This window comes from Melozone crissalis, unplaced genomic scaffold (genome assembly GCF_028551555.1).
Source record: "Melozone crissalis strain CALT ecotype California unplaced genomic scaffold, PUWL_Pcris_2 ptg000017l_1, whole genome shotgun sequence".
NCBI classification, from domain to species: domain Eukaryota; kingdom Metazoa; phylum Chordata; class Aves; order Passeriformes; family Passerellidae; genus Melozone; species Melozone crissalis.
In genome coordinates, this window is record NW_026535795.1 from 7899423 (window position 1) to 7912454 (window position 13032).

Consider the following 13032-nt stretch of genomic DNA (forward strand, 5'->3'; position numbering starts at 1 on the left):
AGCTTTTTAAAACGTATTTTGATAAAAATGAAATTGAATGGGTTTTGAGATAAAACAGGGAGAAACAGACACGCTAGAACAGCCACGGGAGGAGCTCAGGCTCCGCTCCAGCTCAGGCGGGCACAATCTGTTCATCTGCGGCCGAAGCGACCCCGACAAAGCCGCGGAGCCCCCGATAATCGGCTCCTACCGGCTACCACCGCTCCGAAGAAGGGGAGAGACCCCCAAAACTTTAACCAGCCCCCGTGCGAGTGCGGCCGGTGAGGCCCCGCACGGCGGCCGCCCCAGGCCCGCGGCCGCACCGGAGCTGGGGCAGCGTCGCTGCCGCCGCAGCGGGGCCACGGACGAGGTCACCTCCGCGACACCCCCAGCGCGGCCCAACTCCCCGAGCTCACCTGGTAGCTGAGCAGCTCCCCCACGTCCATCGCACCCACCGGGCCCCGCCACCGGGAACCTGTCGCAAAGCACCGGGGCCGCGCGACACTTGCCGTAAGGCAGGCAGCGCAGGCCGGGTGGGGGGCGCCACACTGCCGGAAAGCGAGGCGGGGTGGGCCGTGCCGGAAAGGGAGAGGGAGGAGGCGCCACACTGCCGTAAAGCAGCGTGGGGATGTCGCGAACGGGAGGGGGCACCGGGTCACCCCCGTCCTTCACGGGTCTCGGGGCTGGGCTCGGGGCATCCCGCCTGTCCCCCGGTGCCACACGGCACAGGGCAGGGAGAGAACGAGACCCCGTTGTACCCCCGGTGACAGGAGGGCCTGCCCTGCCCCGAGCAGCCGGTGCCACGGCGGGCCCGTCCCCGCTGTGTCCCGGGGGAAGCGACACCCGGCAGAGCCCCCCGAGCGCTCCCCCGGGCCAGCGGGAATCAGCGTTTTACGGGCCACGTTTTCCATAACCTTGCAAAGGCGCTGCCAGCGGTTATTGACAACACATTTCTATTTATACCCGGCGTCATTAACCGCTGTCACCTTGAAAACACGCCAATAACCGGGCCCTGAGCGCGGCAGCAGCGCCGTGACGGCCCCTCTGCTTGCTGAGGTCGTGACAAATCGCTCTGTAATCCCACAAGATGCAGAACCCCAGACAGATTGAGGCATTTCTCAATTTAACAAATAAGAATAATTAGGAGAGAGTCAACTCGGCCAAAATCGTACTGAATTTATTTCAACTGTGCTTTAAAAAACAGTTTTGAGCTAAAATAATTTTTCATAATGATCGCAGCTATTACGCAGTTATCTCAGCAGGAGTCTGGTTTGAGAAATCTGAGAAAATTAAAAAAATATATAATGTTTTTGAAGGAGTCCCTCGCATCCCCCATTGTTTCAAGAAAATATAGGAGATCGGTCATGGCAAAATTAACTCAACAAATCTGCATGTTAAAGATGAGATAAATAGGAGGTAATTATTAGCTCGTCTGGCTTTGGGATGTTGAGCATTCAGATGATTCCCCAGCTGTGAAACCTCCACATTTGGAGGCACTGGAGGGGTACTGGCACATACTGGGAACGGGATTCAGTTTCTGGGAAGCCTGACCCCCACCCAGGGATAAGCACAAGTGGGGATAGGAACTGACCACACACAGAATGTGATGAGCTACTCCTGCCCTGAGGCTTCCCCTCCACCTCATTCCCAGAGAGTGGAGCAGCTCTGGGAGGAGCTGAGGAAAGGCAAAAACCACCAGTGACAGGAAGAGCCCCAGCCTGAGCACAGCGAGCGAGGCCGGCACCTTTGCCTCGAGCTTCTTGTTAAAGAAAAAGATAGAAAATGTTCACTTCACCTGGCCTCCTCCCTGACAGGACTCAAAGGCCAGGGGCAACACTCAAAAAAAAAAAAAAAAAACCACAAAAGCAGGAATTTGAAGAACCCAGGCACTGCATTCTGCATTGCTGCCTGGGAAGCCAAATTCTCATCTAGTCCTACAGGGGAGGATGCAATAACAGAATTTTTATCCAATAAGGTGAGCTGGAGCACAGGGACAAAATATTGAATTAAAAAGCGAAACCAGGAGCAAAATCAAAGTATTAAAAAAGCTCTCAAGGAAATAAATGAAGGATGGAGATGAGCAGCTGCATGGGGCTGGCTCCAGCCTCTCCTAGGTGAAACATGCAGCAAAGCTGGGTAAGGGGCTGTAGGCTCTGGATAGGCTGGAGCAAACCCTGGGACTTGACTTGGTCAGGAGAACAAGGACTCCTGGCTTCCTCTTCCCAGGCACCCTCCTTCCACAGGGGATGGAGAACCACCCTCAGGGCTGACCATGTCCCCAGGCCTTTCCTGACACTTTTCCCTGGATGGGCACAGAGGAGCCAGGACAGAGCAGCAGCTGCAGATGGGGCTTATGCAATGGTCTCAGCATGGAAAACACCAGATCCTCATCCCAGCAAAGCAGGGCTGCAGGGGATGCTCAGAACCATGGATGGGAGCGGAGGGGGGAGGAGGAGGAGAGGAAGAGAATCCTGGTTTAATTTTATTCCGAATTCAGGTTTCAACCCAGATGCCTCGAGATCTAATTCCGAATAAATAATTGTACTGAGTAACCCAGGTCCCCCAGTGATTAACTAAACACACTGAGGCTCGCTGAAATTGAATTAGTGGTGTGCACTCAGCCGTTATTACCCTCCCCACGTCATGAATATTAATGAGGGGTTATTAAGAAATGTAAATGATGCCTCAGGGGGTTGGGAGCACCGGGGGTGCAGGGCCGTGCGGGCTGATATGACAAACCATTAGGAAAACAGCCTGATTGAAGCCACTTTTTAATTATGTCAGATCTCGCTCTTTGGCGGGTGCAGCCGCGTTTCCGGATGCTTTCGTCTTTATTAAAATGAGAAAAAGGGAACAAGTCAGAGCTGGAATGGGAAATGAGCCTTTGCATGGGGGAAGATCCAGCCACCGAACAGCCTGGCATGTGGGGGTGACTGGGTCCTGCACACCCCACAGGGTCACCCACTGGCTCAGCTCTGGCCAGGGCACCCCCATGCTAACACAGGGGGACATTGGCACCCCCACAGCACCTGCACCCCATCCCTGGACCCCCACAGCCCCCAGCTCCTCACCACAGCCCTGCTGCCTGCAGCCCCTTGCTCGGTTCAGCCTGGCTGGGCAGTGGAGCGGCTGCCACAGGCTCATGCATTTTAACAGGCTCTCACAGGGCTCCCCGCGCCGGAATGGGAGCTGACAGGGCCAGCTGAGTTAATCAGAGTGGATAATGGAGGGAAAGAGAGAAATCTCAGCCCAAATTGCTGCAGAAATCATGAGCCGGGACTCAAAACCATCGAATTAAGCTGGGATGATGCTTAAAGGGGAAGGCAGCAGCTCTCCCAGCCTGCTGTCCCACTGAAGCAGGGAAGGAGAATGGCCACAGTCCTACCACAGTGGGTAGGGGCCAGCAAATATTGAGGAGACCCTGTTCCACTGCAGAGATGTGCCCCTGGCACTGGGACAGACATCGTGGTCCATGCAGCTCTGCCCCATCAGGGGGTTACACACTCAACAAAGCAGGCCAGGGGCTGTCCTTTGGAGGGCACCATCAGATCAGATGCTTTGTTGTGGTGACGGGCCTGGATCTGCTCCACCATGCCAACACTCACTCCCCTCCAAGGAGTATCAAACCTGGGTGTCTGGACAGGGCTGAGCCACCAGCAAGGGGACAATGGGCACGAGATGGAATCGCAGCCCATCCCTGCGAGCCGCCGGCACCGCGGCGGTGTCACCGCAGACAGATGGAGCAGTCTGGGACAGGCACGCACGCAGGATCGTTGGGATTCAGGTCTCTCCGCCCTGATAGCTTCATAACACCAGGCTGCTGCTTAATTGCACCCATAAGTGTTGGAATTACTGAAGGGTAAAATGCAAATGGTGTAACCTTTCCTGAGCTCACCCGGCACTGCTGTGCCGGCTCTGTGCCGAAGGGAGCTGCCTGAATCCCTTACCGCCTCTTAATTGCTCAGAAGCTGCTGGGAGATGCCCTCCCCAGGCCCCAGGAGGGAGAGGATAGACCCCTTATCATAGTTGTCTGCTGGTTCCCCAGAGGTGCTGGGGAAGCCCTGGGAGCTGCCACCTCCCCAGTCTGACCGTGACACCCATTCCAGCCCCACAGTACCGTGACCAGCTGAGCTGAGGCTGTGAAGGTGTAAGCACAGAGCAAAACACAGCCTGTGCCCTCCCTCTCCAGTGGCACCTTCCCACCCTGAAAGCCTGGCACAGCTCCTGGCCAGGATCCCTGCGTGCTTGGTCCTGGGGTCCCGTGGTGCTGGATGCCAGGACACAGCACTGGCTGAGCCCACAGCACAGCAGGAGCTGGAGGGCTCCAGTGCCAGCACAGGAACCCAGCTGTGGTCTCATGGTTAATGAGATTTTCATGAACCTGGGAATCATTTGGTGGGAGGGGTGGGGACAGGCCCGGGTAATTAAAGGTTGCTGACCTGTGAAATCGGGCTGTGAGAAGCAGGCACTGAGCTGAGGGTAGATGGGGGAGGGAAGAGGAAGGTTCAAGGGGAGAGAGTGCCTGTGGTCAGGCTGTCCCTGCTCCTCACCTGTGGCAGTGCCACTCACTGTCCTGGTACAGTTGGAGGCTGCGTGCTGAAGCAGCACCTTATTTATGGCTCTGCTTCCCTGAGATAAACTCCACAAAGTGTGACAATCAAAATTAAAGATTTCTCCAGAAAGGCAGCCTAGGGGAAATCACTTCTGCGGCCAGTGGAGATTTCCCAACGGTGACTTTTAAATTAAAGGAGAAAAAAATTTCTTTAATTTGGCAGCATGCATGGGATGCAGCTCACTGGGCACGTTATTATCCAGCTCAGCAAATGCTCCCAGAATTCACTCGTGCTCCAAATTACCAATCTATCTGTGAGGCTGCACATCCCCACCTGTGCCAGCATCAACCTGCACTGGGGGGCTGCATCCCAGCGGGGACTGGGTGTGCCCTGACACCCCAGAGCTAAGTCCTGGCAGCTGCCCCCTCCCCATACAACCCAGTTTTTCTGTTCGAGCTGGAGCAGCTGCCGCATGTCCGCAGCGCAGGAGCTGCCCAAGGCCATGGGGAACGGTGGCCCAGGGGGTGCAGGCAGCTGTGGCCCTGCCTGCCCTGGCACAGCTCTTCCCCTCCCTCTCCCCCGCCCCTTCAGGATGAAGCAATGAAATTATTTTTCTACTTGAGTAGTTTTCAATTTAGATTAAGAAAAATCTGCGCTCCGTTAGCGACGCCGCAGTAAATCACGCGCGGGCGGCGCGGCGCGGCCGCAGCCCCATCGCTTATCGCCTGCAAACCTTTTTTCACGTTGACAGGCCCTGAGTGTGACATTGAGCAGGGCAGCAGCAGCCTGGCAGGGACACTGCAAAGGGTGGGGGATCCCCACCTGGCACTCTATCTGGGGCAGCACCCAGAGCAGGCAGGCACCCTAGGAAGGATCAGGCTCGCCATCATCCCATCCAATCCCTGCCAGGCCCGGCATGGCTTGACAGCACGCTGGGGGCACACTAGGCGCCTGCTGCCAGCATCATTCACTACTCCAGCAGCTCACCAAGCCCTTGCTCTTGCCCATCACCCAACACAGCTGTGATGGTGCCATCACTGCCTACCCTGCAGCCACACCACGAGCAGGTCCCATCCTCACGCTCATCTCAGCACTGCCACCATCATCATGCCAGCACCATCAAAAGGAGCATTTGACAGAAAACAAACCTTTTTTTTCCCTCTGGTTCTTGCAGCTCGTTTATCGCTGGCGCGGGGCAGGCGGAGCAGTCAGCGCCTGAACCTCACTCATCCGTTTAACCTTGGGGGAAGAAACACATTTGTGCCGGATAACGTGCATCAGATGGTGGCACCAGGAGCGCCTGTAGCTGCTGCGCCTGATGGATGGGCTACAGGGGCCTCGCCTGACCTGTGCTTGTATGTTATCTGCATTGCTGCGGGAGGCTTTTCATCACGCCGACAGCTCCGGCAGCACCAGCCTGCCAGGAGCAGCTCACCTCACCAGGAATGGCTGAGGGCACTGCAGCCACAGGCACCCGGCCCCATGGCTGTGCTGGCATCGTGGCAGCGAGCCACCATGCCAGGGGACACGTGTCAGGTGGTGCCCGTGCCAGATGCCCGGCTGTGGCGGGGCTGGAGGGACAGGGAGAGTTGGTGCCTGCCATGCCGAGAGGACAAAGGACACCCTCACTGCTGGCACTGCCAACCAGGCCAGCTGAAAGGAGAGGCCAAGCTGCTGCACTTGTTCTTGGGGTGACATTTTGCCAACAAGGGGTCCTGTGACAGTGACAGAGAGGGCATGGTGCTGGGCAGCCTGCAGCCCCGGTGATGAATGAGCGCTGCCAAGTGCCGACACAAAAGCCATTTGGTGTAGGGAAATGATAGATGCTAACACTAATTTTAAGCACAGGCAGCCGAATTCCTCCAGACGGTCTCGGCACTCAGGATTTAGGGCACAGCTGCTGGGTTCAGATAAGGTGTGAAATCAGCCCAGTGTGCAGGGTGTTACTTGGTAATGAATGGCCAGTGATGGATGGAGGTGGCTCAGTGCTATAACCTCCACATTTGGAGCCTTTCAAATCTCTTGCCATCAATCCTGGTTGCTGCCAGGGACCAGGAGGAGGAGCCAGGAACTGGCAATGGGCACACACCATGCCCGGTGAGCACCACAGTTTGGATTCCCCCTGAACCACTGGCAGGAAAACCAGAGGGGTCTGGGAACAGATCCTGCCCAAGCTGGATCTGGTTGCTCCAGTACCCCCAGCAGCATGGCCACACACACCAGCACCACTTCCTCGCACCATGGAGCATCACTGGCTGCTTCCATGTGCTTGCAGCAGCCTGGTAAGGAAGGGGATGGTGAATGATCCTGACCTCCATCCCTGCTCACCCAGCACAGCCATAGTGAGCAGCTTCAGACCCACGTGCACAGCGCAGGGACAGCACCAGCCCAAAATATTTATGGTGAAAGTGATGCTGGAAATGGCAAGTGCTGTGCTTGTCTGTAGCATTTAATCTTTCCTCTGACCTTATAAAAAAATCTATTTGTGTTGAGATTTTAAATTCACTTCCTAAATCATCCACTACAGGCTTCACACAGTATTAATTCCTCCTCAAGCAAATGAGTTTGGTATTTGTTCTTTTCCGGTCCTGCCAAAGCCAGAGTGCTGGAAGGATGAATACCATGCTCCCCTCAGACATAATGTCTGTGCCCCAGCCAGTGCTCTGTGCCCCTTGCACCCCTGTGAGCAGTGTCGCCCTGTGTGCACACTCACCCCCACACAGCACCTTTGAGGGGATCCCATCTCCTCCAGCTCACAGGAGAGCTCTGAGCAGGATGGTCACCTCTATCACCTCCCAGGAGAAGGAAGAATCAGAGGTGGGGGTGAAGGCCAGGGTCTGTACAGAGCAGCAGCCCTGCCTTGTGCCAGGGGATGCGTGGCACTGCTGCAGCTGGGACAGATCTTCCAGAGGAGCACACCAACACACAGCCATCAGTCCAGAGCCACTGTCTGCCAGGATGAGACATGGGCAGTCCTGGTATTGAGCAAATCACTGGGTATGCAAACCAGGTGCACCTGGGGAAATACATCAAAGAATTACTGCTGCTGAGGGTTACAGGGTGTTCCCTGCTCACACACTGCACCTGGGCCCCTCTTCTCCCAGGATCTAAGGGGAGGGGTTAATGATAAACCATGGGGTTTATCAGTCCCTGTGCAATGGGCATGAGCAGGGTGAGCGGACAACCTGCTCCTGATTTATTGTCCTGGAAACATTTTATATAGGCAATGTACTTAAAGGAACTAATTAGAATTGTATTAATATTTATGGACCATATGGAGAAGCTGATAACTGCTATTGGAGGGTATTAGCTGTTATCTTACACTGGGCAGGACTGTGATGTTTGGAGGCAACTTTAATTGTGGTAAGAGCAGCCAAGGTCTCACCAGCAGCCAGTGACAGCAGCCCACCTGTCACTGCAGGGCCAAACTATGCTGGAATTAATAACTCTGCTCACATGGTTCCCCTGAGCAGCAGAGCATCCCTCCAGGCATCCCTCCACAGGGATGGCAGCCCCTGCTCTCCCAACCCCTGAAGCAGCAGCACGGTCTCCGTGCTGGACACGATGCTCCCAGCCCTGTCCCTGCCAGTGCTCCCATCCATCCAGCCTGGAGCAGGGGGCCGGGAGGGGCCCCAGGGACAGGCAGCCCCAGCAGTCCCTGGCTCATCCATAACCAGCTCCCTGCCCGCGCCCGACCTCTCGCTATAGCAAAGTTCACATCAATTTTCCTTCCCCTCATTTGTCTGTAAACCATGAAGAAAAATCACCGCCGTCCGCCCGCATCAGGCACTGCTGTGATGTATGGCTGTAATAAAATCCCCATTTTGGGAGGCCGCCTTGCCGTGCCGCCAGCCGGGCGCCACGCGCGGCCGTGCCACCAGCCGGGCACCACGCGTGGCACAGAGCCGTGAGCAGCCAGCACCAGCCCAGCCTAGAGCCTTGCATCTTGTCTTGGCTTCACTGCATTATGGATGGGGGATATTAGAGCTGCTGTTGAGCAGCAGTCCCTGCGAGTGTTCAGGCAGCCAGCGCTGTTTAACCCCCAGATGGTGAGGGACAGCTCAAGGCAGGGCTGAGCAAGGCTGTAGCAGGCAATACCCTGCCTGTGCTGGGCACCCTGAGCTGGGGGACAGCTGTGGGCCTGACTGATGTCCTTCAGCTCCCCCAGCTCTAGGAACAGTGTCATATACAGGAACTTTCATGTCAGCACCCAGCAGCAGCCATGGTGCCAGCTCAGGGAGCAGTCCGAGAGCACATGGGACACCTTCCACTGCACCAGGTTGCTGCAACCCCTATCCAACTTGGCCTTGAACACTTCCAGGGATGAGATGGCCACAGCTTCTCTGGACAGCCTGTTCCAGTTCCTCACTGCCCTCACAGGGAAAAATTCCTTCCTAATCTCTAATATAACCCTGGCAGTGGGAAGTCATTCCACCTTGTTCTGTCACTCCATGCCCTTGTCTAAAGTCCCTCTCCAGTTCCCTTGGGGCTTTTTTAGGCACTAGAAGATGCCATAACTCTTGGGCTCCGTAACGGAGCCTTCTCTTCTTCAGGCTGAACATTCCCAGCCCTCCCAGCCTGGCTCCAGAGCAGAGGTGCTCCAGCCCTCGGGGCATCTCCGTGGCCTTCTCCGGACCCGCTCCATCAGCTCCGCATTCTTCTCATGCTGGGTCACCTCCGGGGATGGGGACGGGGGGCGCTGCCGGAGCCCGGCACAGCCCGGTCCGCTCCCGATCGGCTCCGGCGGAGCAACAGCCTCCTCTGCCGGCCACGGGGAGGGATCGGCGCCGGGACCGGGACGGAACCGGCCCCGAGCCGCCACACCCGGCGGGACGGGACGGGAGGAGCCGCCGGAGGCACCGGCACCGACTGGGAGGAGCTGCGGGTGGGGAGGGGGCTGCCCAGCCCAGGGGGTCCGTGCCCCACAGCCCGGTGGCGGAGGGCACGCCAGGCTCACACTGCCATGTGCCACACGAGTGGCACGGGCCATCGCTGATGCCCCTCCACACCGTGACACCCATCGGGCACACAGCAGCCGGGCAGGAAGAGTGCAAGCCCCCCCCAGCACCAGCCAAAGGGCCGGGGCTGCTCGGGAGAGATAGGTGACCTCCCCACATCGCCACCACTGCACTGTGGCACGTGTCATACAAAGGGACCCCATGCATGTGACCAGGCTGTTCTCAAAGCCCCTGGTTCCTGCTCATGTTTCCTTTTGATTTAGACACAGAGTTCTGCCAGCAGCAAATGCATTTGGCTGCTCGGAACAGGGATGACGCACACAGGAATTTCCAAGGGGGAAAGTATGATCGTTGAGCTGTAAAAGCCTGGGTGAGGTCACAGAGGTCACATTGGCTTCAGCACAGATGCCTGCATCCTGGCAGGCTGGCCTTGTCACAACTTCCCAGGCAGGGCGTGTCCCTGGTGTCCCTCCACACACTGGGACCCCAGCTGGGACCATTCTCCAGCTCCAGCCCAGGACAAATCTCTTCCACCAGCCCCACAAAAAGCCTGGTTCTGTCCCTTTGCACCCACTGCAGCCCTGGCTGTCCCCTGTGCTTTGCTGCAGCTCTGCCAGACCCCTGCCCTGTCCCCCAAGTCAGATTGCCTCTGCCCAACTTGCTGGCAGCACCTTCAGGTGCCCTTTGCCATTCATTGAGGCACAGAGAGCTGTGCCTGCATGGCCACAGCTCAGCAATGAGAGGAGCCACAGAACAGCCCCCTGGCACGGCTGCAGTCCCTTGACCATGCCCCTGTCTGCATGGAACGGGATGCAGGAAGCAGGGGTCCTGCTCAGCAGGGCTCAGACACAGCAGTGGCAGCACAGCGGGGTCCCAAGAGCAGGGTACACACCTCACCCTTGGCATGGTCACCCATCACATGCTCAGTTGGGCTCCCTGTGACCCCCCTTGGGCATCCCAGGGTCACCTCCATCAGTGTGGGAGCACGGGGAGGTGAGAGGCAGTGCTGACCCCGCCACAGCACCCATCTGCTGGGACATGTCTGCAGCCAGTGACATGTCGGCACGGAGCCACCGGCCTGTCCCCACGGAGGAATGGTGCTCAGCAACGGGTGCACCCAGCCTTGTGTCTCATGGAGGCTTCCCACGCTCTGCTCCCCCTGAGGCCATGCTTGCCCGCGGGGACCCAGCCCGTTGTCCCCTGAGGCGCCACCAGCAGACGTGGCATGAAGCAGGCACCAGGCCAGGACTGGGACAGGCAGGTGCTGGGTCTATGGGATGGGCACAGCCCAGCAGACCCACAGCCCTGTGGCACCCCAGAAACACACTGCCAGCACAGCAGCCCCCAGGGGAACATCTTCCTGAGCAGCCCCCTCAGGGTTCCTATCCCACAAATTCATCTAATCACTTGTCACAGCTGGGTAGTTCGGGGCTCCTCATGGTTGTAGGGTGACCCCAGCCTATGGCCTCATCTCCCTTTCCCCATGAGAGTGCTGAGGGTCCTTTCCCTGCTGCAGCCAGGTTGCCAGGGGGCTGGACAAGGCCAGGTAAATCATTTCTCAGGCCGTCATTGCCTCGGGCACAACTGTGACACGCAGCAGCAGTGAGTGTTTTGGCACACGAAGGTTGTGTGCATGGCCCCTCCCCAGCTCCACACAGATATAAACCCCGCCAACCTGCGCTCCTCATCCATACCTTTGGCATTCACCAACATGAAGACCACCATTGTTCTGCTCCTGGGCATCCTGGCCCTGTGTGCCCAGCTGCATGCAGCCCCTACAGATGATGAGGAGAAAGGTGAGTGCTGGAGGGCTTGGGGTGGGTGCCTTGTGCTAGCTCCTGGAGCACTGTGGGGCTGATTGGGGCAGGGGTCCCCATGGAATGAGCAGGTAGGAGCAATCCCAGAGCACAGAGCCAGGCACATGCCAGGCTCCAAAGCATCCATGCACCACTGCAGCTGTGGCCATGCCAGCGGGGCCACTGAGCTCTGTGCTGCAGGGACAGTGTGGGCGGGGGGGGCTCGGCTGTGGCAGGATGTGGCAGTGTGGCAGTGTGGCAGGAGCCCTCAGAGGGTGCACAGCTGGACCTGAGGGGCCATGCACCATTCCATGCCCATGGTGTGGGGACCCTGTGCTGTTCACTGAGGGGCCCAGCATCTCCAGAAATGGGGTGTCCCTCTGTATCCCTGTACTTGCTATCCCTGCTCTGTGCCAGCAGCGGGAGGCTGGCTCACTGCTCGGGGGCACCTCAGTGTGCCCCTTTTAATCATTGACCACAGCAGTCAGGTGATGTGACTCCAGCATTTCCCTGCTGCCATGGAGGAGCCACGGTCACCCACGAGGTTTGGGCGCAGCCACCGTGACCAGGCTCAGTGCTGGTGAGCACAGCTCCTGAGGGATGCAGCACTTTGGGGCCTGGCTTGGGGCTGGTGACCCCCTGTGCTCAGCCAGGATCCTGCTTGGCCATGGGGACAGCTAGCAGACCCCTGTGTTCCCCACAGCCATTCTCAGCCTTTGCTGAAGAAGCACCTGGCAGGGCCAGGGTGGGGACACCAATATCCTGGATGCCATGCACCGGGGACAGGAGCCAAAGCATTCCTGTCGCCCAGAAGGTGATGTCAACTGCGTGGGCTGGAGCTGCTGGCCTCACTGCCAGCTTGCTCAGTCCCTCTCCAGCTGGCTGAGGGCAGCTTCAGCTGGATTGTCCCCTCAGCAACCAGCTGGGCACCTTGGAGCTAGGGCACAAGCGTGGGCAAAACCACTGGTGCCCACACTGCTCCCACCAGCTCTCAGTTTCCCCTGTGCTTTTCTCCTCATCTCCTTCCATGAGCCTTCCATTTCTTGGCTCCCGTCTGCTGTCATCCAGCTGGCAGCTCTTGTGCTGGCATCCTCCCTCAGAGCCTCCCAGTGCTGGCTGCTCACTGCCAGCACCAAGGTCACCCCACGCTGGGGTCACCCCATGCTCGGGCAGAGTTGTCACAGGGTCAGACCAGGGCAATGATGCTCAAAGACAGCACCAGCACAGGGCCACAGCCAGGTCACAATGGGACACCAGTGACCCTGCGTGACAGGGTGGGACTGGCAGCAGTGCTGCTGCTCTAGAGAAGCTGCTGCTGGGTCCAGGTGGGCTCTGTCCCTGTGCTGCACAGGTAGGGATGGTGCAGGTCCCCCCTCTCCATCCTGGTGGGCAGTGTGCTCACCTCCATGCTGTTATCACCCCCACCGCCCCCGGCCAGCACAGCACTGTGCTCTGGCCCTGCTGCAGGGGCCACTGGGCTGCAAGATGGTTGCTTTCATTCCTGGCACCCCTGGGCTTACTCTGGGAGCATCTCAGCCAGCCTGAGCGTGGCCAGGTCCCTGCAGCTCCTCAGCAGGTCCCCATCCGGGAGGGCACAGGGAAAACGGCTGCCTTGATGATCTCCCTGCCACCCCGGGCCTCTGCCCGTGTGTCACTCCCACTGCCGTCAGCGGTGACATGAGGTGCGGCAGTGGGGCAGGCGGCTGAGCGCCGGCTCCTGTTCCTGCATAAACACCCAGCAGGGAG

At 58.2% G+C, this 13032-nt stretch overlaps 1 protein-coding gene across 1 annotated transcript in view; it reads right to left on the minus strand.

Moving 5' to 3' along the window:
• Nucleotides 1-478, minus strand: part of CTNNBL1 (catenin beta like 1) — a 48173-nt gene extending 47695 nt beyond the window's left edge. The window contains exon 1 of the mRNA XM_054274447.1: nucleotides 396-478. Within this exon, the coding sequence (XP_054130422.1) occupies nucleotides 396-425 (30 nt within the window). The 5' untranslated portion in view covers nucleotides 426-478. The remainder of the gene's footprint in view (nucleotides 1-395) is intronic.
• Between the last annotated feature and the right edge of the window lie 12554 nt (nucleotides 479-13032).